This window comes from Monodon monoceros, unplaced genomic scaffold (assembly GCF_005190385.1).
Source record: "Monodon monoceros isolate NGI ecotype Baffin Bay Population unplaced genomic scaffold, NGI_Narwhal_1 Super_Scaffold_21, whole genome shotgun sequence".
NCBI lineage: Eukaryota > Metazoa > Chordata > Mammalia > Artiodactyla > Monodontidae > Monodon > Monodon monoceros.
In genome coordinates, this window is record NW_021703778.1 from 11218459 (window position 1) to 11244774 (window position 26316).

General features: G+C 44.0%; 1 protein-coding gene across 18 annotated transcripts in view; it reads right to left on the bottom strand.

Annotated features, from left to right (window-relative positions):
* Nucleotides 1-377: 377 nt before the first annotated feature.
* Nucleotides 378-26316, bottom strand: part of KIAA1217 (KIAA1217 ortholog) — a 774831-nt gene continuing 748892 nt past the window's right edge. For 3 of the 18 annotated variants that reach the window (XM_029236751.1, XM_029236746.1, XM_029236749.1), the window contains 10 exons: nucleotides 24984-25413; nucleotides 22450-22633; nucleotides 20528-20691; nucleotides 19594-19755; nucleotides 9420-9539; nucleotides 5474-5509; nucleotides 5248-5325; nucleotides 3540-5135; nucleotides 2896-3018; nucleotides 380-2186 (listed from right to left, as the gene is read on the bottom strand). In XM_029236751.1, the coding sequence (XP_029092584.1) occupies nucleotides 1692-2186; nucleotides 2896-3018; nucleotides 3540-5135; nucleotides 5248-5325; nucleotides 5474-5509; nucleotides 9420-9539; nucleotides 19594-19755; nucleotides 20528-20691; nucleotides 22450-22633; nucleotides 24984-25413 (3388 nt within the window). In that variant the 3' untranslated portion in view covers nucleotides 380-1691. Of the gene's footprint in view, nucleotides 2187-2682; nucleotides 3019-3539; nucleotides 5136-5247; nucleotides 5326-5473; nucleotides 5510-9419; nucleotides 9540-19593; nucleotides 19756-20527; nucleotides 20692-22449; nucleotides 22634-24983; nucleotides 25414-26316 lie in introns of those variants that run through there. The other 15 variants (XM_029236755.1, XM_029236754.1, XM_029236750.1 and 12 more) reach the window with 12 other exon arrangements.

Here is a 26316-nt window from a genome sequence, read left to right on the forward strand (position 1 = left end):
ATATGCTAACACATATATATATATTGAATCTGAAAAAGAAAAAATGGTCATGAAGAACCTAGGGGAAGGACAGGAATAAAGATGCAGACCTACTAGAGAATGGACTTGAGGACACGGGGAGGGGGAAGGGTAAGCTGGGACAAAGTGAGAGAGTTTCATGGACATAATATACACTACACTACCAAACGTAAAATAGCTAGCTAGTGGGAAGCAGCCGCATAGCACAGGGAGATCAGCTCGGTGCTTTGTGACCATCTAGAGGGGTGGGATAGGGAGGGTGGGAGGGAGGGAGACGCAAGAGGGAAGAGATACGGGAATATATGTATATGTATAACTGATTCACTTTGTTATAAAGCAGAAACTAACACACCACTGTAAAGCAATTATACTCCAATAGAGATGTTAAAAAGAAAAAAAGAAAAGCACAACTTTCAGAAAAGCAGTTTGCATCTGGTTACATGTTTACTTACCATGCCCTCAAAGCCAAAACCTTTTAACTTGGTAACGGTTGCGCTCTTTGACTAGGAAGTAGTTATAGGGACAAGGTACAAAAAATAATAAGCATGCAGCCCTTTATTTAGTTTTGCAAAGTCTCTGCTTATAGTTCTGTATATTACATAACTGTGTTATACAAATACATTTATTTACAAAAACACTCTAGCTGTGCAAACTTGTTGCTTTTTAAAAATGTCCAGGAAGTTCCATTTCTGCCCATCCCAAGATATATTTTTAAAGCATGCATAAAAATTAACTTTGGTGTGGGAAAACTACTCTATGTGCTGTCACATACAGTATTTTTGGTGTCTATTTATATATTTACAAAAATTGATCAGTTTACAGAACCGTACAGAAGTGTACATTCTAAAATCCACAATGCAATAGTGTGGGTTACCAGGTCTCAGAAAACAAAGGAAGGATTTAGATACTGCAAAGAAAACAACTAGAGAATCCCAATATGTTAGAAAAGAGAAAAAAGAAAGAAACAGAACAAAACTAGCTTGCTTGGGCCGGCAAATTATTATACATAATTTTCATGGCAGTGCAGTAGGGTTGATCATTGCCTTCTACATGTGCCTCTGTGTTGGCTTGTGTAGAAGTTCATTGGCTTATTGTCTAGCACGCTACTTTCAAATGTACAATGCTACAGTATCAAAATGTTTTGGCAAAAAAGATCTCGAAAGGAACCATGAAGTTTTGACAAAAATAGAAATCTGTAATAAAGCTAAATAACACTAAAATAAAAGGAAATATTATAGTATCTGTTTTACAATTTGTATAGTCACACTTGTGTATTTCTCTGTTCACGTCTAGTCTCCGTAATGAAAAATATTTTTATACAAAACATACTAAAATTCTGGAATCATACATGTTTTACATGCTTCATACATTTTTTTCTTGTCTCACCACACCCTTCTCTCCTGCCATACTCTCTTTTGGTAACACATGCTTACTTCATTTAACAGGTATTGAATAGAGACAGTAAACACTATGTAATTATAACAGCGACAAAGTAAAAAAACAAACAAGCTTTACTGAAATCTATTAATCCAGTATTTAGCACACACTTAGCATTAAACCTCAAACAGTACAGCGATATGTTACATTCTCTTGTGAAAACACTCGTCGAAGACTGTTAAAAATTTTTTTTTTCTTAAATGCAACTCCGACTCGTGCCTAATAGGATTTGGCCTTTAAGAGGTTTCCTTTGCTGTGGACTGGGTGGCTTTGCTTGAACTTCCGCTCTGTGCCTTGTAGCTGGTGAGGCTAGGAGTATGGATGGTCCTGATGCTCTTGGCACCTTGATTCAGTGAAGCTGGGGAGGCAGGGGGGGGCAGGGAGGAGGAGAAGGAAGGAGGGGCTGCTCGGCCATTCTGAGTCTGCAGTGAGAATGAGAGATGGTGACCTTTACCTGTATGAGCGGGGCTCTGAAACTTCAAGGAGCCATTAGAGACAGAGGGGATGAGGGAGGCAGAGGGAGCAGATCGTCCTGTTTGGGGGCTGAGAGGGTTAGAAGGAACCGATGGTTTAGTAGCAGGTGGATTAGGGAAGTTAGAGCTGTCACCACTAGAAGAAGGCAGAGAACTGCTTTTCCCAGAGCTGGGAGAAAGGGCTGGAATCTTAGAAGCAGGTAAGGAGGGGAAAGTAGGCTTACAGTCCCCACCAGCTTTCTTAGCACTTCCATTAGCCTGCAAATAAAGATGGCAGGAGACAGTTTGTCAGAAAGCTGGTAACACCATCAATCCACAGGGTCTGGCAACACAGCCCTTCTGAGAGTCATTAAATCAAAGACACCAAACCAAACCAGTTCAAGGCCTGAGCTAAGTCTTGTCGTGCTGTACTGGACCTGGGAGAAACCCCCAAAGTGCAGAGCAGAGGGTGTACAGAACAGGGAAGAAGGAAGAAGAGTGTTTGTGAGAACAGGCACATCATTCTACTACCGTCTCCGGGTGCTGGGTGGAGACGTGAGGGTTGCGTGAGGGCTGTTACTGGGGCGGGGCTGAGGCATCGTGACGGAGTGTTAATGGGCCTCTAGTGCGATGCCGTCCACGTACACGTTAGTGCTGGTGACTTTCAGGGCAGCTTTGTCTGTCTCGGTTTCCCAAGGTGTTCTGATGAACCACTACACTCCCCCAAGGAAAGCCACCTGGCCCGCCACCTTGTGTTAACAGGTCAACTTTGGAGTCACAAAGTAAAAGCTGTTTCATTGCGAGCATGCAAAAGAGTGGTGAGAAATTCAACAGAGGCTTTTAGACTCTCTTCATGCCCCCAGATCCAGGACGTGTACGTAAACCGTATCTTACAAAGAAAAATGCAATATTTGGTATAAACTAAGTCAGTGACTTGCTTCTTAAGCGCAAGAGTGTCCATCCAATATTGGGTTTAAGGTAAAACTACCTGACGATATTGGCGGGGATCCTGCAGTTTGGACTGCTTGCCAGGTTTGTCCAGGCTTCCGGGTCTGTTCTTGGAACTCATGGGGATCGGCATCCTGCTCGTCTGAGGGGTTCCCGTGGGGCCCTGTGGGGAGAAGCAGCAAGGGGGGGAGAGAAAGGACGCGTGTGAGCGGCTTACCCCCGAGGCCGCCCCACTGTGCGTAGAAAAGCTCAATGTGAGAAGCCACAGCCCTACATGCAGGACAGATCTAGGAGACGGACATCAGGAGACACCACTGGGGTTAATTTGAAGAATCAAACAGAATAACACTGCTCCACTACTGATCAAACGGATTTTAATGTGAGTATCAGAGCAATCACTCCAACGGCAAATGGCTGACCCAGCATCCTTTGCGGTTTTCCCAACACCAGTCAGCAACAGAGGTAAAAACAGAATCAATTAGCTGTTAGACACCTAGTTGTTGTTGTTCTGAAGGCGAGGGAGAAAGTGTGAGAGGAAGGATCATTGCGAACAGACAACGAAACCAAACGAAACGAGCCACCTGAAAGGAAGCAAGTAAATCACAAGACACCTTTCGCTAATGGTGATTATGACAGATTTAAGAAAGCAGCTGGCTCTTTTCATTTTCCGTCAGACCAAGATACCTTACGTGAAGCTGAAGGTACAGACGAGGGGGGCTCTAGGGCAGTGGGAGCTTCATCCAGGACTAGCAAGGACTGGGGACAGGCCTCCTGGGCCACGTGGGATGAGCTTGCAACAGACTCTCTGTTGGAAGAACACGAGGTATCAACTAGGGCTTTGGGACTCATCTCACTGATCGTATTTTCCAGCTGTTTGATGGTCTGCTCCAGGCTGTCCAACGTTCTGTAGGTATTTTTTCTGATTTCATCAGTTCTCGAAATCGGAGCTGTGCTCTCCAGACTGGGCTGCTCTAGTCTCCTGAGCATACTTTTCGGGGTGTCTTCGGATCGAGACCCGCTGATCTCGAAGCGCTTGGCTTCTCTGTGCTGCTTCAAAGTGCCGTCCTCTTCCTCCTCTTCATAGACCACCACCTGCAACGTCTTCTTCCCCGTCTTGGTTCCCGTGCGAATGGCTTGCGTGAGAGCGGCGAGCTGCTTTTTCGGGAATTTGAATTTGAACTTTTTCTTGGGGCTTTCAAACTGGTCATCGGTCGTGTCGCCCTGGCTTTCTGAACTTGGAGAATCGGCTGGGTTGAACTTGCTCTGCTCGGTTTTAGTCACTTCCTGTCCTCCTGACATTCCGGTCTCCGCTGAAAGGAAGTGCAGCTGGAATTTACTCTCAGCCTCCCGCCCTGCTCCGAGGTTGCCCGAGGCCCCCTCCTTAGGAAGCTTTTGGGAGATGTTACTCTGGACCACAGTATCTCCATTCTCCTCCTCTTCCTCTATCTTCTCCTCTGTCATCATTCTCTCCAGTTCCTCGTCGCATTCCTCAAATATGGTTGAAAGTCTCTTGTATGCGGACCGGATGTCCATGGGTTCATCAAAAATGATGATCACGGGTTTCTTGTCCAGGCACACGACCGGCTCTTCACTGTCAGTACCTTCTTGCTGGGAAGTTGTCTCTTTTTTGGCGTCAATGTTGACCGTCTGTACATCTTGCCCCTGTTTGCTCACTATGTCGCGGACCTCCCCGCTGGAGAGAACTTGGACCGCGGTTTTGGTGATCATGAAGGCAATGCTGTCGGTGGTTGCACTCTCCTCGGTGGGAGAGCCTGCCGTTGACTCTCCATCCTCCTCAGGCGTCACGTTAGCAGGCCTGGCTCCCTTCGGTCTTAGGACAACTTGACCAAACTCTGTCAAGGGAACCTCTTGGTCTTGAGTTTTGACATCACGAATAGTCGATTCGGTTGATCTAGTGGGAGAGGGAAGGTGACACTTATCTGTATTTTCTTGTCCTTGCTGGATCACCCCCTTTGTCTTCCCATAATTCATCTTCTGATTCTCAGTGTCACATACAGGGTACGGCAGCCCTGAGATTTTAGGTCCTTTGTTGATTTCACCTTCTAAGGAACTAACGCCAGAGAAACTAGAATTGACCCAGGACACATTTTTCTGGGAATAGTTTCTACCGTCTCTAAGTAAACTCTTAGTGGATATGGAACTTTCCTTCATTAAGATGTCAGTTTTGTATTCTGATGTTCTTGCTGCATCAGAAATACTATTCTCCATTCCTCTTTCCCACTTAGGATGGTCATTAGGTATGGAAGCCCCTGCGGTAACCTGGGAGGGAGAGTGGAGGAGGGAAACCACACACAGTGATCAGAAATGGATCTGCAAAGGAAGGGAATTAATCTGCATGGTATCAGTTGGAACACAGATCTGGTGGACTCACCTTCCAGGATTCCATTTGGGGGCCATTTTCATATTCAACATCAGATTTCCGTACGTCTTCGTGGAAAAATTCCCAATTCTGGTAGAATAGTGTAGGACATGTTACTCCACAAAACCACACCCCCCCAAAGTGGGCTACAACTAGATTGTTTCTTTAATTACACTTCAAAACATGCGGGCCAAGCACATTCGTTACACACCAGTCCAAAGCCTACAGCTCTGTTTACCTTGGGTGGCTTGGTTCTCCAACTTCCAAAAATGCCCTGTGTTTGCACAAGATGAAAATCTCAATTAGCAAAATATTTCAAGGATTTCAAATTTTGGTGGGAGGAGCAGTTAAGAGAATAAAGGGACCAGTTCTGGACCAACACCTCCTCTTTTCAACATCTGATTGTGAGCTTAGCCGACTCTAAAACCAGAAGAGTGGCATGGCATCATAGAAAGCACAATACATGAGCAGGCAGATTTTGACTCTAACCCAGATCTGCCACTTAACTGTGTTATTTTAGGCAAGTCATTTCACTTCCTTGGGCCTCAGTTTTCTTGCTTATAAACCAAGGAACTAGACCAGGAAAGTTTTCATGTCTCTGCCAACTAGTTATTTCATATTTCAGTCTCATCTGTGCTTCTTGTTTGGGGATTGTCCTATAACGACTCTGCATTGCTTGGGTATGGTACTTTGAGATGAAAAAAACCCAGTTTTCCCTGGTCAAATCACAGATTTGAAAACATACTTGCAGTTTGTACTTAAACTTGCCAAGTAAAGTGTCAAAATAACCTTCAAACTAATCGTAGCCAAGATGATCAAATCCCAATCCAGAGTGACAGTGCTGCCAATGCTGCCAAGATGTCATCTAAACATTTACAAAACAGATATTTGAGGCTCAAGCGGTGACTGTGACAACATGATTCAGCTTTTCCTTGAAGAGACAAGAATTTTTAATATAATACCCATTAACAAAGACTCCAGCTTTCATCCATGAAGATCTGGGTACTCTACAATTTTTCTGCTTGGCCCTCTGGTGGTACAAACAAATCAAAACCCTTTGAAATGGTTTCTGTTTGACCTAGACATTTCAGTTCTCATTTCTGGGTATTTATACCAAATAGGTAATCAGGTACAATATTTTGACTACATGATTCAGCTCTGGTTCTCTGTGTGCTCTGATGCCGAGGAAAGATGCACTTCTGAGGTTCTCACCGAGAGATTCAGAAGGTAAGAGCCCAGCAGTGAGAACCGGGTATGGAGAATGCTCCACCAGGCACGGGTGTATCGGTAGCCTCGGGCCCTGCCACCATGCTACCACTAGCCATGCCTTGTCACTTCCAAGGCACTGCTGTCCTTTCTTCTGGCTGTAGAAGCCCAAGAGGAAGAGGGGATTAGAACAGGATGGGACACGATCCCAAGGAGCCTGTTGGGTTAAAGCAATGACAACATAACGAAGCGCAAGAACCCAGGCTCCACCAAAGACAGCCTAGAGCGATCCTGCTGCCTGGTTAAAACCAGAAAGAATGTCTGTACACATTCAAGCAATAACGCACAGAGACAACAAAGTCAGTATTTATCACATGGAAATATGGCACAGGATCCAAGGTGCATGAGCCACCAAACACCTCCTGTTTAACTTCCCCTCAGCCGCATCAGGCCCCAAACAAGAGCAACGAGATTCAGCTGCTACAGTGGAACAATATCATCTCTTTGGTGGGATTTTAAATTTAGAATCAACAACTAATGCATCAAGTAAACGTTGCAAGAAGAAAAATAAATGAGGTTTCAGCTCCAAACAGGGAGTCAGCATATCATGCTAGGACCTGAGTGCGCCTTTACCCTTGAGCCACAGGAGGAATTGCATCTGCAGGGCTACTGTTCTGCTGGCCTCACTGATTGGGGGGTTAGGGCTGGCATCTGTTCTGATTGGTCAGGGCCCGTGTCATCCCCACTGTTAAATATTTCAAATGCTACCCAGCAATATACGTATTTTAAAACAGATCTACTAGCAGGAATCCTCCAATGGAAAGTCAGTAAGATAAAGATGTCAAGTGTAGGTTTCACATGACCCAGCATTTTTGGAAGTGGGCTAGAAAAATGAAGGCCTGGATCAAAGTAAGTGCATCAGCTTTGTCCAGGGTAACTTGTTCACGGTCGTCATGTAATCTCACAACGATATCTTAGGTAGTCTTAGATAGTCAGGACTCTGCAGGAAAGGTAGTTAAGCCTCATTAATATCTGTTTTGGGGCCCCGAGGTTTGGGTTGTTCAGACAACTGGTGAAGCAGGGACCATATGCATTTGGGCAAGAAACCAAAATTAGAAACGTAAGTTATAGAAAAATTGCATAAAAGTAAGTACTAGACTAGCACTTCATAATAAGAGGAAAAAAACTTTAAGAAACATTTGAGTTATAGAAGGGTAGATGAATAGCCCAGGAAGAGGTTAATAATGGCAATACTTTGGGGACAGGTCTGATAGTCACGGTTATTATGAAGTAGATCAGTCTACTAATTATCCAGAAAAAGCATCTGTAATTAAGCCTAGTGTTTAATGCCCTGGTCTTGGGCATTCAGTACAGACCTGCTTAGTATCTGATGGACCCTTGATTGAGATCAGTGTGATCGATGGAATGTGGATTTCTAATTGCAGGGCAAGAAACCCCATGCAGCTTTTTAGCAAATTAGCAAAATTCTACAATGAGATGATGATTGTCTCCAGAGGGATCTTCGAGAAGCTCCGGGTCAGTGTTTAAAAGAAACGGTCACACTGGCCCAAGTACAGCACATAACTCAGGACCTGCCAGGACCTTCTGTGAATTGGCTGTAATAAGGCCACAGAAGGAAAGTCCACAGACTGAAGAAGCAGCGTATTTCCAGTGTGATAATTATGGGTTCAATTCCCATTAATAGGAGGCTTCCCTCACAAGAAGGATTTATCCAGACAGTCTCCTAATCTCCCCCGTGCCTAGAGAGCCCCCATCCCCATCGCCTGGTTAACAGCTCCACCTGCCAGCTCCGTGGCTGGCGGAGTTTACACGAGGGCTCTGGGAAAGCTGGGAGCCGGGGGGGGGGGGGGGGGGGGGTGGGGGAGGCCCCCGGGGGGGGGGGGGGGGGGGGGGGGGCGGGGAGCAGGTCAGCCTCTGCGGGGGGCTGCACGGCTGAGAGCTGTAAGCCCCAGGACTGCATCTCTTGAAGGACTGTGCTAGAATAGCCCTCCGATTGTGTGATCCTGTATCTCTTTCACTGAGGTACCTATGCGGAGTGACTACTGGGCTATATATTATGGCTGATTTGTTTGACTTTATTTAAAGGACGCTAGAACCTTTGAATTCTAAGATACAAGTTCCTGGCACAAAATGTCAAGGCTTGAGTTGGTCATGATAAGCTTTTTACCCTGAAATTTAGACAGAGGCTTCATTTAAATAAGATGGCTCTATTTCCAAAAATCACAAAAGCTCTAGATTCAACTCACAAAGTTGAAGTTCAAATATGCAGGTTAATCTCCTCTCCTTAAAGTTCTATGTCATGACAGTGTTTCAGAGCCTCTGTTTCAGAGCCTGGACGTCTGTTTGGAAGCCATGAGAATGCCACAAAGTTTAGTAGCACTAAAACGATACTGAACTTACTACCTTGGCAGGTACACTTTGAGAATTTCTAAGAGTAACAAAAACTCTGTTTGGCATCCTCGAACATGTGTGCAAATACATGTGTGTATGTTTCCACGGATACGCCTGTGGATGGCAGATAAGACAGCTCTGCTATGCTATTCTCTTCCTGGAATCTAAAGCTTTCACCTACTTTTAACGTAGATGTCTTTGGTCCAGAAGACATGATACAAATTAGAAAAACTGCTACCCTACTTGGTTGATGTTTCCATTTGTTCCACCAGCATTGTTCTAGAAAATCTTGGAAGGTGTATGTATATCTTTGGTTTGGGAGGATAATGCCTGAATTCTGCATATACTGTTGTGTGCTGTGCACAGGAACACAGCGTCCGCTCAGGAAACCTGAGCCAGAGATCTCTGGTGAAACCCCAAGCTGTGTCTCCATTAGTTTAAAACAAAAAAAAGAAGGGTGAGGAAAAAAGAGAAGGTACAGAAGCTCAAGCACAGAGCAGCATTAGTGTCAGAGCAAGGAAAGAAGGACGGCCCACCGGGTGGCCAACGTGTAATTGCCACGTTACCTTCTTCTCCTTGGGTAGGGCTGTGGCCCCCGGCCTAGTGTCTTTAACGTGACTGTCAGCCCGGGACTGCTCAGCGTGACTGTTTGAATTTACATCCATAAAGGAACACTTCTGGAATGCCTAAGGAATTAAAACACCGAGTTAACAGGGATCCGAGTGCAGCAAGGAGGTCAGAGGGAACAGGCAGGGAATCCAGAGGATCTCCCGGTCGAGACCCCGGCCTGGTCCTACATGCGGGTCACGCCAGGGCGTCAGCGCCCTGAAAACCGGCTCCCCATCTGACCTCAGGTCAGCAAAGCCCGGGCCAAAGGCTTCCTTATTTTCTGGTCCAGGCTAAGATTAAATGGATAGAGCCTTTGAAAAGAACGCCCCTTCTTCCTGTCCGGGTGAACCTGATCTGCATTTAGCAGGGCTTCTTTTAAAGGGCTTTGACCTTTAAAAAATGCTGAATACGTAAATGAATTAAGAAGCTATCTGTCTTTTTTTCCTCTTCATTATAAAGGGGCACAAGATATTGCAAACCATTAAACCTTAAAAGGAAAGAAATCCTTAACAATTCGCTGTGTGCAGTAGCAACATACCGCTGTGCCCCGGGTAGTTCTGACTCACATAGAATAAAGCAAGCTCTTCAGCACGCAAGAGATTCTGAGCGGCCTGGGAGCTGCCTGACCCCCGAAGACTTGTCTCTGAAAACTAATGATGGATCGTAGTTATACGAGCCCAGGGCCACTCCTGTGAACACTGAGTGAGGGAGGTCGGTTCTCAGAGAGAAAGCATCTGCTGTGTCTATAGGGCAGAAAAGAAGTGACAATATATATGATCGAGAGAGCAGGAGAGACGGTAACCCAAGCAGCGAAATGTCCTGAAATCGGTGATTCTCAATCAGGCTACATGACACCCAGTTGAAAAAAAATACTGTTACCCAGGCCTCACCCAGAGCATAATTAAATCAGACTCTCTGGGCTGTAGGATTTTTTTTTTTTTTTAACTCCTCAAATTATTCTAATGTGCGGGCAGGATTAAAGAGCAGTTACTGAAGTGAATAATTTCAACTGATCGCCTCGTATTTCCTTAATGTCAAATACTGTCATTTGGAAATAACTGCAGGCACAAAGAATACCTCACGCTTTCCCCAGGTGAACATTCCAGCACAGGTTTTAAAATACTAGCGGAGCGGATGCCTGGGACCTTCCCCGGCCTGCTCTTCCCTCGCTCTGCTGGCTCCCAGTTCCCTCCTTAGACACCCACCCAGTTCTCGTGGGCCCTGGAGGTGCCCGGGGCTCTGCTTGCTAAGGCCACTCGGCATTTCCGTTGGGCTGTTAGACCCTGGACTCGGGAGCTTGTGGTTTCTTCTGATGCCTGGTGACGCAGAGCAGGAAAGCTGTTCTACGATTACACTCGGGGCGGGCGGTGCTGCAGCTGCTCCTTCCCGCCTCAGAGGGGCTGGCGGGTGGGGGAGGCGTCTAACTCGAGAGCCTGCAAAGGCTCCAGCATGGCCGCTGCCCGACTCTTCGATGCAGCAGGCTGGCTAATGAGGTTTGGTTACCTTAGGGTCAGAGTACTTCACTCACCACTGTTACCTGACCACCAATAATATAACAAGAAGCCAGACACTCTGCCTTTGTAAAGCTTTCAGTCAAAGGAAGCATCGAAGATATTAGCTTTCAGTGGAGGGAAATATCCTCAAGTGATGGGCTCTAAGTGGCTGGAACAAAAATTACTTCTCTCGGGGGCTAGTGCAGGATTATTCACAAGCTTAAAAGCCTCACTTCTTTGATCATTAGTGCTTGTTGTTCATCCTTCACAAATGAGAAGTTATCTAGTGCTTAGTCATCCATTTGAAACAAACCAGGTCATGATTTATTTATACCATGATTTATTATTTATACCATACTTTAATATTGGAGTATAACTGATTTACAATGTTGTGTTAGTTTCAGGTGTACAGCAAAGTGACTCAGTTACACGTATACCTATTTGTCAAATTCTTTTCCCATTTAAGTTATTACAGAATATTGAGTAGAGTTCCCTATGCTATACAGTAGGTCCTTGTTGTTTATTTTATATATAGTAGTGTGTATATGTTAATCCAAAACTCCTAATTAATCCCTCCCCTGCCGCCACCTTTTCCCTTTGGCAGCCGTAAATTTATTTTCTTAGTCTGTGAGTCTGTTGCTGTTTTGTAAGTAAGTTCATTTGTATCATTTATTTATGTTTTTGATTCCACATATAAGTGGTATCATATGGTATTTGTCTTTGTCTGAGTTACTTCACTTAGTATGATAATCTCTAGGTCCATCCATGTTCTGCAAGTGGCATTATTTCATTCTTTTTTTATGGCTGAGTAATATTCCATTGTATATAGGTACCACATCTTCTTTATCCATTCATATGTCCATGGACATTTAGGTTGCTTCCATGACTTGGCTATTATAAATAGTGTTGCTATGAACATTGGGATGCATGTATCTTTTTGAATTATGGTTTTCTCCAGATATATGCCCAGTAGTGGGACTGCTGGGTCGTATGGTAGTTCTATTTTTAGTTTTTTATGGACCTCCATACTATTCTCCATAGTGGCTGTACCAATTTACATTCCCACCAACAGTGTAGGAGGGTTCCCTTTTCTCCACACCATCTCCAGCACTTATTGTTTTGTAGACTTTTTGATGATGGCCATTCTGACTGGTGTGAGGTGATACCTTATTGTAATTCTGATTTGCATTTCTCTAATAATTAGGAATGTTGAGCATCTTTTCATGTGCTTTTGGCCATCTATATGTCTTCTTTGGAGAAATGTCTATTTAGATCTTCTGCCCATTTTTTTTTTTTTTTAAATAAATGTAGAGTTTACAATAAATACTATTATGTGTTCATTAATCTTTATTAAGACATCACTAATCATTAATCAATTAAAGAAAATAACTACTTGTTGGAGAAAGAAAGCAACAGTAAATACCCTGGTGGGATTTTGGAATTTGTGTGTGTGTGATATCAGGATATTTGTCTTTCTCTGTCTGACTTACTTCACTTAATATGATAATCTCTATGTCCATCCATGTTGCTGCAAAAGGCATTATTCTTTTTAATGTTTCTGCCCATTTTTTGATTGAGCTGGTTTTTTTTTTTTTGATAGTGAGCTGCATGAGCTGTTTATATATTTTGGAGATTAATCCCTTGTTGGTTGCTTCGTTTGCAAATATTTTCTCCCATTCTGTAGGTTGTCTTTTCATTTTGTTTATGGTTTCCTTTGCTGTGCAAAAGCTTTTAAGTTTAATTAGATTCCATTTGTTTATTCTTGTTTTTATTTTCATTACTCTAGGAGGTGAATCCAAAAAGATATTGCTACAATTTGTGTCAGAGTGTTCTGCCTGTGTTCTCCTCTAAGGGTTTTATAGTATCCAGTGTTACATTTAGGTCTTTAATCCATTTTAAATATATTTTTGTGTGTGGTGTAAGAGAATGTTCTAATTTCATTATCTTACATGTAGCTGTCTAGTTTTCCCAGCACCACTTATTGAAGAGGCTGTCTTTTCTCCATTGTATATTCTTGCCTCCTTGGTCGAAGATTAACTGACCACAGGTGCATGGGTTTATTTCTGGGCTTTCTATCCTGTTCCATTGATCTATTGAATATATTTCTCGTTTTGTGCCAGCACCATACTGTTTTGATTACCGTAGCTCTGTAGTACTGTCTGAAGTCAGGGAGCCTGATGCCTCCAGCTCCATTTTTCTTTCTCAAGCTTGCATTTACTATTCAGGGTCTTTTGTGTTTCCATATAAATTAAAAAAATTTTTTTTGTTCTGTGAAAAATGCCATTGGTAGTTGGATAGGGATTGCATTGCATCTGGAGATTGGCTTGGGTAGTATAGTCATTTTGAGAATACTGATTCTTCCAATCCAAGAACATGGTATATCCTTCCATCTGTTTGCATCATCTTCGATTTCTTTCATCAGCGTCTTACAGTTTTTAGAGTACAGGTCTTTTGCCTCCTTGGGTAGGTTTATTTCTAGGTATTTAATTCTTTTTGATGCGATGGTAAATGGGATTGTTTCCTTCATTTCTTCTTCTGATCTTTCATTGTTAGTGTATAGGAATGCAACAGATTTCTGTGTATTAATTTTATGTCCTGCAACTTTACTGAATTCATCGATGAGCTCTGATAGTTTTCAGGCAGCATCTTTAGGATTTTCAGTGTATAGTGTCATGTCATCTACAGACAGTGACAGTATTACTTCTTCTTTTCCAATTTGGATTCCTTTCATTTCTTTTTCTTCTCTGATTGCCATGGCTAGGACTTCTAAGACTACGTTGAATAAAAGTGGCGAGTGTGAACATCCGTGTCTTGTTCCTGATCTTAGAGGAAATGCTTTCAGCTTTTCACTGTTGATGTTAGCTGTGGGTTTGTCACATATGGCCTTTATTATGTTGAGGTAGGTTCCCTCTATGCCCACTTTCTGGAGAGTTTTTATCATAAATCGGTGTTGAATTTTGTTGAAAGCTTTTTCTGCATCTATTGAGAGGATCACATGGTTTTTATTCTTCAGTTTGTTGATGTGATGCATCACACTGATTGATTTGCAGATACTGAAAAATTCTTGCATCCCTGGGATAAATCCCACTTGATCATGGTGTATGATCCTTTTAATGCATTGTCGTATTTGGTCTGCTAGTATTCTGTTGAGGATTTTTGCGTCTATGTTCATCAGTTTTCTCTTTTAGTGATATCTTTGTCTGGTTTTGGTATCAGGGTGATAGTGGCCACAAAGAACGAGTTTGGGAGCATTCCTTCCTCTGCAATCTTTTGGAATAGTTTGAGAAGGACAGGTGTTAACTCTTCTCTAAATGTTTGATAGAATTTGCCTGTGAAGCCATCTGGTCCTGGATTTTTGTGTGTTGGGAGTTTTTAAATCACAGTTTCAATTTCAGTACTTGTGACTGGTCTGTTCATATTTTCTGTTTCTTCCTGGTTCAGTCCATTTCTTCTAGGTTGTCCATTTTATTGGCATATAGCTGCTTGTAGTAATCTCTTATTATCCTTTGTATTTCTGTGGTGTCCGTTGTAACTTCTCCTTTTTCACTTCTAATTTTGTTGGTTTGAGCCCCTCTCCCTTTTTTTCTTGATGAGTCTGGCTAAAGGTTTATCAATTTGTTTATCTTTTCAGAGAACCAACTTTTAGTTTCATTGATCTTTTCTATTGCTTTCTTTGTCTCTATTTCATTTATTTCTGCTCTGATCTTTATGATTTTTTTCCTTCTACTAACTTTGGGTTTTGTCTGTTCTTTCTCTAGTTGTTTTAGGTGTAAGGTTATGTTGTCTGAGAGGTTTTTTTCCTGAGGTAAGATTATATTGCTATACACTTCCCCTTTGAACTGCTTTTGCTATGTCTCATAGGTTTTGCATTGTCCTGTTTTCATTTTCATGTCTCTAGGTATTTTTTTTAAAACATCTTTATTGGAGTGTAATTGCTTTACAATGGTGTGTTAGTTTCTGCTTTATAACAAAGTGAATCAGCTATACATACACATATATCCCCTTATCTCTTCCCTCTTGCATCTCCCTCCCTCCCACCCTCCCTATCCCACCCCTCTAGGTGGTCACAAAGCACCTAGCTGATCTCCCTGTGCTATGTGGCTGCTTCCCACTAGCTATAGGTTTGACATTTGGTAGTGTATATATGTCCATGAAACTCTCTCACTTTGTCCCAGCTTACCCTTCCCCCTCCCTGTGTCCTCAAGTCCATTCTCTAGTAGGTCTGCGTCTTTATTCCTGTCCTACCCCTAGGTTCTTCATGCCTTTTTTTTTTTTAGATTCCATATATATGTGTTAGCATACAGTATTTGTCTTTCTCTTTATGACTTACTACACTCTGTATGACAGACTCTAGGTCCACCAACCTCACTACAAATAACAATTTCGTTTCTTTTTATGACTGAGTAATATTCCATTGTATATATGTGCCGCATCTTCTTTATCCATTCATCTGTCGATGGACACTTAGGTTGCGTCCATGTCCTGGCTACTGTAAATAGTGCTGCAATGAACATTGTGGTATGTGACTCTTTTTGAATTATGGTTTTCTCAGGGTATATGCCCAGTAGTGGGATTGCTGGGTCGTATGGTAGTTCTATTTTCAGCTTTTTAAGGAATCTCCATACTGTTCTCCATAGTGGCGGTATCAATCTACATTCCCACCAACAGTGCAAGAGGGTTCCCTTTTCTTCACACCCTCTCCAGGATTTACTGTTTGTAGATTTTTTGATGATGGCCATTCTGACTGGTGTGAGCTGATATCTCATTGTAGTTTTGATTTGCATTTCTCTAATGATTAATGATGTTGAGCATTCTTTCATGTGTCTGTTGGCAGTCTGTATATCTTCTTCAGAGAAATGTCTATTTAGGTCTTCTGCCCATTTTTGGATTGGGTTGTTTTTTCTAGGTATTTTTTGATTTCCTCTGATTTCTTCAGTGATCCATTGGTTGTTTAGTAGCATATTGTTTGGCCTCCGCATGTTTGTGGGTTTTTTTTCTTTTCCTTGTAGTTGATTTCTAATCTCATAGCACTGTGGTCAGAAAAGGTGCTTGAAACAATTTCAATTTTCTTAAATTTACCGAGGCTTGCTTTGTGGTCCACTGTGTGATCCTGGAAAATGTTCTGCATGCACTTGAAAAGAATGTGTATTCTGCTGCTTTTGAATGGAATGCTCTATAAATACCAATTAAGTCCATCTGCTCTAATGTGTCATTTAAGGCTTGTGTGTCCTTATTGATTTTCTGTCTGGATGATCTGTCCATTGCTGTAAGTAGGGTGTTAGAGTCCCCCACTATTATTGTGTTACTGCTGAATTCTCCTTTTATGGCTGTTAGCATTTGCCTTATCTATTGAGATGCTCCTATGTTGGGTGCATATATATTTACAATTGTTGGATTGATCATTATGTAGTGTCCTTCTTTGTCTCTTATAAACAGTCCTTTAAAGTCTATTTTGTCTGATATGAGAATTGCTACTCCAGCTTTCTTTTGATTTCTATTTCCATGGAATACCTTTTTCCATCCCCTCAGTCTCAGTCTGTATGTGTCCCTAGATCTGAAGTGGGTCTCTTGCAGACAACATATATAAGGGTCTTGTTTTTGTATCCATTCAGCCAGTCTGTATCTTTTGTTTGGAGCATTTAATTTGTTTACGTTTAAGGTAATTATAGATATGTATATTCTTACTGTCATTTTGTTAATTGTTTTGGATTTGTTTTTGTAGGTCTTTTTTCTTCTCTTCCTTTTGTTCTCTTGTGATTTGATGACTAACTTTAGTGCTGTGTTTAGATTCCTTTTTCCTTTTTGTGTGTATTGTAGATTTTCAGTTTGCGGTTACTATGAGGTTTTGATATAGCAGTCTGTATAATATATATGAGTGTTTTTAAGTTGCTGGTCTTTTAATTTCAAATGTATTTCTAGTATCCTGCACTTGTACTCTCCTCTTCTCACGACTGCTGGTTTTGATATCACATTTGTGTGTGAATGATTTCCTGCCTTTACTGGTGAGCTTTACCATTTGTAATTTTCTTGTTTCTAGTTGTGGCCTTTTCTTTTTCACCTAGAGAAGTTCATTTAGCATTTGTTACAAAGCTGGTCTAGTGGTGCTGAATTCTCTTAGCTTTTTGTCTGTAAAGTTTTTGATTTCTCTGTCAAATCTGAGTGAGAGCCTTGCTGGGTAATCTTAGTTGTAGGTTTTTCCCTTTCATCACTTTAAATATTGATATATCATGCCACTTCTTTATAGCCTGCAGAGTTTCTGCTGAAAAAATCAGTTTATAACCTTATGGGGATTCCATTGTATGTTACTTGTTGCTTTTTCCCTTGTTGCATTTAGTATTTTCTCTTTGTCTTTTTGTCAGTTTGATTAATGTGTGCCTTGGTGTGTGCTCCTCCTTGGGTTTATCCTGCCTGGGACTCTGTGCTTCCTGGACTTGGGTGGCTGTTTCCTTTCCCACGTTAGGGAGGTTTTTAGCTATTCTCTCTTCAAATATTTTCTCGAGCCCTTTCTCTCTCTTCTCCTTCAGGGACCCCTATAATGCAAATGTTGGTGCACCTAATCTTGTCCCAGAGGTCTCTGAAAATGTCAAGGGGTGTGTTTAGAGGTGGCTTTGGGCTAGGGCTGTGTTCCCACCCTGTTGGTTGTTTGGCCTGAGGCATCCCAGCACTGGAGCCTACAGGCTGTCAGGTGGGGCAGGTAAAAATGGAAGCCTCCCAGGGAGCTCACACCAACGAGTACTTCCCAGTATGCCCCCACCAGTGTCTTTGACCCCACAGTGAGCCACAGCTGCCCCCCAACCTCTCCAGGAGACCCTCCAAGACTAGCAGGTAGGTCTGGCCCAGGCTCCTATGAAGTCACTGCTTTCTCCCTGGGTTCCAGAGGGCACAAGACCTTGTGTGTGCCCTCCAAGAATGAAGTTTCCATTTCCCCCAGTCCTGTGGAGTTCCTGCGACCAAGCCCCACTGGCCTTCAAAGCCAAATGCTCTGGGGTCTCCTCCTCCCAATTCTAGACCCCCAGGCTGGGGAGCCTGATGTGGGGCTCAGAGCTCTCACTTTTGTGGGAGACCCTCTGCACTATAATTATTTTCCAGTTTGTGTGTCGCCCACCAAGTGGGTATGGGATTTGACTTTGTCGTGATTGTGCCCCTCCTTCCGTCTCGTTGTGGCTTCTTTATCTTTGGATGTAGTATATCTTTTTTTGGTAGGTTCCAGTCTTTTTTGTTGATGGTTGTTCAGCAGTCAGTTGTGATTTTGGTGTTTTTGTGAGAGGTGAGCTGACGTCCTTCTACTCCACTATCTCGTTCTTTCTCCCTCCATATTTGTTACTTATACCATAATTTGGGGGCAAATCCTACAATGAATGGCCCCAGCATCTGCCTACACATCTTAGGAGAAGCACCAACGCCCAGCAACGTGCAGCCCTGACGTACCAGTGTCTTAGTCAGAGGGCCCTCAGTGGATAACTGATGGAGGCCTCCATGCTCTCAACTTGCTCTCAACTGTTCCATGAGTCCGTAACTTTATAAATCTATGGTTCCTATGAATGAAATTCTCTGACCAAACTGTTTGATGGAGGCGATGTCTCAGGCCAGTCTGAGTTTTAATAGGGCTGGACAGGGCTCACGCATGTGACAAGTAAACCAGCAGCCCTGTTTTCCCTGGAAAACCCAAGACGCTTAATGTTGGCAATTACTTCCATGGGAAGCAGAGCAGAAGAGCTGAGGTGGAAGTGACATGGTCAGAATGTTCTCCCTCCTCCAAATGAAGAAGGCAGATCCCTGGGCCTGCACAAGATCATCGGTACCTTAGTGAACATGTGCTGGAGCCCGAAGGAGGTTGTGACCTGACCATCAAATCAGCAAAATATCCTACGTTAATTCATGGATCAAAATGAAATACTTTATGAACAGACTGTCGTCTAGACGAGTTCTTAGAATGTACACCTAGGGCAGATTCACACCATGATCTGAATGTGGGATGAGCTTTGGGTGTAGCCTTGTACCCCCTCCTTAGTCCTAGGAGTAGACTGTGGCAATTAACACATAAAAATCTAAAAGTAAAGTATCATTTCTCAAATAGAACAAAGAAGACGGGAAACAAAATTATTAAGCTTTTTGGAATCCCTGAAAAGATGACATTGATACTGACTGGAAACTTGGTATGGAGGACAGATGGCCACATGATTCCAGGCCTGTCATTCTAAGAATTAAAGCCAAAGAAGGGGACACCACTTGAAGGGGGCTTTACTCAGTCCTTGGGAAGACAGGACAATGGCTGGTATTTCTAATCCCCATCTTAAGTGCTTTTAAAATGAAGCAGGGACTATTTTCACACTGAAAGAAAGGAAAGGAAAGGCAATCCTAGCAGCCAGAGCTAGGAAAGCTTGGGATTGATTTTTTGGTATAAACTTTCTGAGTTGTTTGTGCAATGCTCATTCCTTACACATGTCTTAAAGGCGCCTGAGAGCCTAGTTCAGTGCCACCTTGGAAGAGTGGAGGCCAAGGCCAGAGATGCAGCTTACATGGCCCAGGGGCATGGGGCTCTTCCCCAGCCCTCTCTAGCTAGTAAACTGGCGTCAGACGCAGCCAGAGTCCCGGATGGGAAGGGCAGGCGGCCACGTCAGTTACGGCATCCACATACCTGGAGTTCTGCCATGATTTTGTCTCCTTCTTCTTCCTCCTCATCCTTTAAGGAGGAAGTAGTGACAGGTGGTGGTGACGGGGCCCAGGCTGAAGCAGGCTCCTCTGCTGGACACTTTGTGGCTCTAGCCTGCAGGCTTGGTCCAGCATCTTCACTGCTTGCCTGAGAAAGAGTCAAACCACAGATACTGGCTTAACACCCCCAGGTGCTGGCAAAAGAGGGACAGAGCACAAAAGAATACACGTTCTCTCACTGCCTGGTGCACTGGCTTCCTAGCTCTTCAAATTTGTCTACTTGCATTTAGTTTGGGTTTTTCTTTGCCCAAGGTATCATTTTGGCAAACGGATTGAAGAAGTATAATAAGACTGTAACTTCAGTGCCTTTAAGAAAGGCCCTCCTTGGAAATTGTATTTTACATTGAACATACATGACAAAACTTGCCAGGTTAAGTGGAAGTTAAAGCTCTCTGAACCTCTTTCTGAAGACTCCCACAACTCTGTTAGCTAATCTCAGTTACCTTTGTAGGATGATCTTTCTTTTGCTTACCCCTCAGGCCCCCGTTTTCAATCTTAGTGTGCTTTGCTGGGGAAGTAGCTGGTGATTTGCATTTCACAGACAGTTAAAAGTCAAGTAAGGATAAAACTCCTGGTGCTGAGTCTAGTCCTATAGCACTGGCTGACATTTTCCCATCTGTGCAATTTTGTGCAATGGTCATTCCTTACACATGTCTTAAAGGTGCCCGAGAGCCTAGTTCAGTGTCACCTTGGAACACAGTGCCACCTAGTTCAATGGCACTTCCTTGGAGACCTAGTTTATTCTCTACTTCTCTTCTCTGCCTCACTACTTTTTATGTTCTAAATGAGAGCAGAGAAGACTTTGTCTAAGGGCAGCATCTGAACCCAGAGACAGTTTACCAGGGCTTCACCCATCAGACCTTTGTGGTGGCATTCTCCTTCCTGCTGGTGTAGACCACATCGCCGGATCTCGTGGTGGTGAGCCCCGATCCTGGCAGGTAGCTCCTCCGTGGAGGTGGGGGAGGACGAGGCGGGGACTTAGCCCCCAGCTTGTCCAAGTCCTGTTCTGAATTTGGAGAGTCTTCTGGAAAACAGTGTGTCATTGCAAAATCATCTTTCGAGATAACATCCAGAAAGTCCAATGTATTTCTAGAAACTTGATGCAATCTGACTTAAAAATTTCTCTATTCTCTTCATAGTGCAACAACTGAAAATACAGGCCCTGAAGCAGAAAGGCCCTGCACAAGTTAATTAACCTCTCTCTGCCTCAGTTTTCCCATCTGTTAAATGGGTATTCTAGTAATATCATCTCCACCAGGGTGTTGTGAAGATCAAATGGGCTTGATATACATAAAGCATTTAGAAGAGTGCTTGGCTTATAGTAAATGCTATGCAAGTATTACCTATTATTATTAAACAAATCTCTTGTTACCCCAAAAAGTTGAGTGTTACTTGGAGAGATGAAGGGTCAGAGCTCCCTGCATGGCTTGCAGAGCCTTCATCCCTGAGTCTGGAAAGCAGTGTTGGCAGGAAGGATTCATGTAGAGGAGGTTAGAGTAGAATCTGGCCCAGGAAGAGCCAGAGGCAGAAGGTGTCAGTGGACAAGTCAGGGAGAAAGTGGATCGTTTTGGTCACGGTTATGTGGTTAGAAAAGGTTCTCTGCTAAGAAAAGGAGGCAGCAAATGCAGAAATGAGAGAATTACAAATCAGTATTAACACCAAAGGTTGGGAGATGAAGCTGTCTGCTGAGCTTTCCCCAGAAAAATGCCCCCCAAAAGGCATTTCTCTCTCAAAATGGAAAGAGCTTCACTCCTGCCCTTTACCAACACTCTATCTAAGAGCTCACAAAAGTGGTAAAACAAGAAATTCGGGGTCAGAGCTTCCAGCTGGCCTTTGTCCCAACTCTGGGGACACACAGGCCTGCCTGGCCTCCCAGGAGTGTGTGTGTCTTTTCTGAGCAACTGAAACAGAGTTGTTTAGAGGAGGTGCTTGAGGACTTCCTGCTGAAAGTTGTAATGAAGATTTGGCTAAGTCATCAGGGTGACAAGCCAGTGATTCTTTGTAGTGGGCGGTCCCTGTCTTATGTAGAGGGTGCCAGGTTACAGGGCACCAGCACCACTGGGACATGTGTCTTGTCCTAGGCCAGCAGCTTGGCCTCGGGATGGCTGCCTCTGGGGACGGGCACAGGCTGATGGGCCCTGGAGGTGGGCTCTGGTCTCCCTCTCATGTGTAATGACAAAGGCTCCCTCTTTGACCAACTTGAGATATGCTGTCCGTACTTTTAAGATGAGAATAAGGCACACGGTTTGTAACTGGTTGAAGATTTAGCAGGTTAAGTTTTTTAACAGCTTTTTTGTATTATTATTGACACACTGATGCTTAATTTCCATAGTTTCGGTTGATTAAATATACCATCTAATAATTTTGATTTAAAAAATGCGATTTCTCCTTGTGATCTAATATCCCTATAAAAGCTGACGTTTTCTAAGAAAAACCTCTCAATTTAAACGCAGGTCTCATATTCTCCCAGCTGGTGCTGTGAAGGGTCATAAATTCGTAGGAAAGGCAGAACCTGGGGAGCTACATTTTTCCTTAGTGAGCATTGTTCTAGATTCCTAGTGCAGAACACAGTTTCCCTACTATGTTTATAACTAAAAAGTAGTAGTCAATAAAACAACAAAAACTAGTAGGGAGGCTCTAGGGACACCTGGGGCTTGTTTTTCCAATTAATTTTTTTTCTTTTAATTTATAAGGTTTTTAGGAAGTGAGAGATTGTGCCTATGTGGGTGGCACCACACTGACCCGAGGGTGAGCAGCCCACAAAGCTCTGGTAGCGCCCTACCTGAAGGTTCTAGCTTGTCCACTGGAGCATCGCCCTTTGGCTGTGGGCCCGAGGCTGGCGGCATCTCCAGGTTTGGAATTGACTTCATAATATTGGCCTGGGCTTCTTCTAGGAGCTTCTCAAACTCTTTTCCGTTATAGTGGTCCAGATTTTGCCTTTTCTCTTCCCATTTCCTTTCTGCTTTCTGAAGGACAACAGCAAGTAAAGAAAGTTTTGAGATTGCATGTCGGGGTGGGAGGAAGTATAACACAGTTGAAGTGTTGGTAAAGTGATGCTCTGGTTTCTGTGTCCAGGGACACTTCTGCACATCAGACAAACCTGACCCTTGTGCTGTCTGCTACATGTTTTAAACGGGCTGCCACTGAAGCCCAAGTGGTATTCATTCACAGAGGAGCAAGCTCAGAAACCCAACCATTCATTCATTCACTTATTACTGAGCACTTACTACATACTCGCCAGCACTCACGGCAGGGACACAGGGATATACGCATTCAAAGGCGTGTATCCCATAACTAAGGTTTTGTTTTTCTACACTGAGTTTTCGTTGTAGAGGAGATGTTCAAAGAAACAGAAACAAACACCAAAACACTCACTAATCCTATGTCTTAGTTCCACTGCTGTCAAAGAATTGCTATATGATCTTCTGGGTCATATTCTCCTGTTTACAAAATGAGGGGCTATTGAGATATCTCTAAGCTCCATCAGGTTCTACAGGAGGGAGAAATATATAAAATGCATTTTTAAATACCCGTACATTTTTTAAAAGAGCATTTTCCTGTGATTTTGAGATGCCACATTAATCATTCCAGGAGGATAGAGTGGAAATGAGCACCAGGATTAGTGGAACCCCATAATGTCAGGGTTGGAGAAGACCCAGGAGATCACGCAATCAATCTATTTTACATGCGAGAACACTGGGGCCCAGTGAGACGAAGGATCTGCCCGAGATTCACTCTCTATGAGTAACAGCCACCACTGTCACCATCCTTATCCTCCTCTAGTTTTCCTTCGTAGCATTTATTATCACCAGAGCCTGGGCTTGGTCCCTTCTGTTCACTGCCAACCCCAGAGCCTGTGAAGGCCTGGCACATACTAGGACTCAGTAACATCTTTTGAGTGAATGAAGCTCCGTAGCAGAGCTGTCAGGAAGACTCAGGCCTCCTTATCGTGGATCAGAGCATTTCAGAGATGACTTGTAAGTGTGCCATCAAAACTTACTTAAAATATACATGTAACAATGGTAACTATGCCTAGTGGGTTCTCCATGGACATTTTTTAAATAAAAGAATCATCCTACTGACATCCTTTAAGTGTAGAGATGTTTGAAGTGGTGAATCCACTACTTTTCAGGAGCAACCATGTTTTTGGTCCCCTCCCTGACTCTGATAGGCAGAATCATCATCAGCCAATCACACTCCACCCCATCTTATGCATTTTGTAAGCAGCTAACTTGGATTAGGGGGCACAGCCACTGACTCTGGAGCAGAGGGGAGCTACCTAGTGTTCAGAGGCCCAGTGGCCATGACTGTGGCCTTAGTGGTTTTAAGAGGTCCATCTCCTCCTGAAACCAGAGTTATCTGCTGCTGACTTGCAAGAGAGGCAGGAGTGCTTAGGACCAGGTGGCTAAGGACACAGTAATGAGTGGAGGAAACATTTTAGGGAAGAGGAAGGAGAGAGCCAGGGAAACGCAATGTGCTGCTTGAGCACCTACACCAGCTCTTGAAAAGAATATTTAAGAACACAGCAAGTTTTCTCTCTATATTGTGTGACCCTGAGACCTTCTTTCTCCTTCCTTCTGAGACTTCTGTAACAACTTCCTATCCTGCACCCTTAATTCGAGACCCACTACCTTAATCTATTCTGCATATTGTTTCCAGATTAATTTTCTGAAGATGCCATTTTTTTAATCACTGGTCCAAGCTACAGCATTTCTCTGATACCCATGAAATGAACCTTGGCCCCATGGGAATGGTGAGTAAGCTGCCCCAAACCAGCTTCCAGCCTGTTTTGCCAGCCTTAGCTCCTCTTTCTTGTTCCACTTAAACTGGTTTATCCAAGGTCCAGCCTTTGCCCCAGGATCCCTCTATCCTAGAATGTTCTTACCACCCTCTGCTTACCCAGATTCTACTTCATTTTCAAGGTCACTGGCAAACCCTCCCCAGCTCACACTGGCTCGGGAGGGCTGACTGTCACCCTTCTTCCCACCAGCATGGTCACTGATGTCAGCAATGGTGGGAGTCTTTGCACCACAGAAACTGGCAGACACTACAAATGAGGCTTCTCCCATCAGAATGCCGGTTGTTCAACACTTAGCAGCACACCACTGCCTCACCTTCCTACAGGTTGGGTGCCTGAGCCTTGTCCGAAATCTGATGGCCTCTCTCTCAACCTGGCCATTGAAACCCATTTACAGTTTAAAAAAACTGATATGTATATAAAATAGAAAGTTATTAAAATAGAAAGTTATATATATTTTTGATAAAAATATATCTTTGATACATATGGAATTACGAAAAATGGAAATAGGACTCTACCTCGATAGACACTGCCCTGTTCTTGGCACTCACACTGTGGATTTCGTCCATGAACAGGCTCTGCACGGAGGAACCATTCCCGGGCATCTGCGGGGACTGCAGAGCTGAGGTCACCTCCTGTGTGACAGCGGGAGGGCTGGCCGGGTGAGGCCCGGGCCCCCCTGGCAAGTGCTGGGCAGGGTTCAGCAGCGCGGAGGAGAGCTGGGACGGCTGGATGACCACGGGAGAGCTCTGAGCGTGGTGAACCGTCAAGGGCACCACTTCCGACTTCACGTCGCCGGGGACGCCCGCACCGGGGAGGGGCTGGCCCGAGGCGCGGGGAGCCTCCTCCTGGGCCTTCAGGACTTCTGCGGCCGTGGCCTTTTCCATCACGACATACTGTGCGGCCTGGGCTGCATCTGTGCCCTTCAAGAGCCCATCAGTGACATGCCTGGGAGAAACCACGCACAGCAGCATGAACTGGTGAGCTAGGTAACGTGCATTTTAGTTGTACGGTATGCTTGAGTGCTGTGTCATCCCAAAGCCAGGCACGATTGTGTTGCAAAATTAAGATTCTAAAACCCGGACTAGCAGCTTAGAGTTGAGGGTTCCCATAGCAACCTAATTGCCTCCTCCTTAGCTCCGGCAGCTGCTTTCCTACTTTTTCCCTCAGGACATGGTCTGTCTTTCCCTTTCCACGTGCACTGTGCTGTCCAGACTGATGCAATCCTGTCACTGTTTGGGGGGTGGTGACATCAAGTGGACACATGATTCTAACAGTAACTCCTGCACCCGATCCAGGCCTGGGCAGCTCTCGTAGATGCTCGGTTCTAACCCAAGGCTTCCTAAACCCTCCATTCTCTCCTCCTTTCACTGCTCCACGTCTTGGGAGGGTGGTTTATATGCCAGTTCCTTTTGCTTTGCTCTTCCTACAGCTCAGCCTGGTGCCATCTGGCTGCCCCACCTGGACTTGACCAGCCTTTCTGCAACATCACGAGTGACTTTGAATCTAACCGCCGGGTTAGTCCTCCTCTGCTCGGGGGGCGGGGTCATTGATTCTGTCTGTCCACCTCCACCCATGGTCCAGCGGCAAAGACATGACCTTCGGGGGTCAGACAGGCTTGTGTTTGAGTATCAGTTCTGCCATGTTCTAGCTCTGTAAGGCCGGGAACTTCACCTTTGTGAGCCTCAGATACTTTTCTGGAGATTATAATAGTGACGGTGACAGTGCTGTTCAATGTCTTCCTCAGGGCTGGGTGCTACGATCAATGTAGTTACATGGGAGACTCTGTCACACATGGCACTCGACCCATAATTTTTAATTAGTCCCTCCTTCCCTTCTTAGCAAAATGCT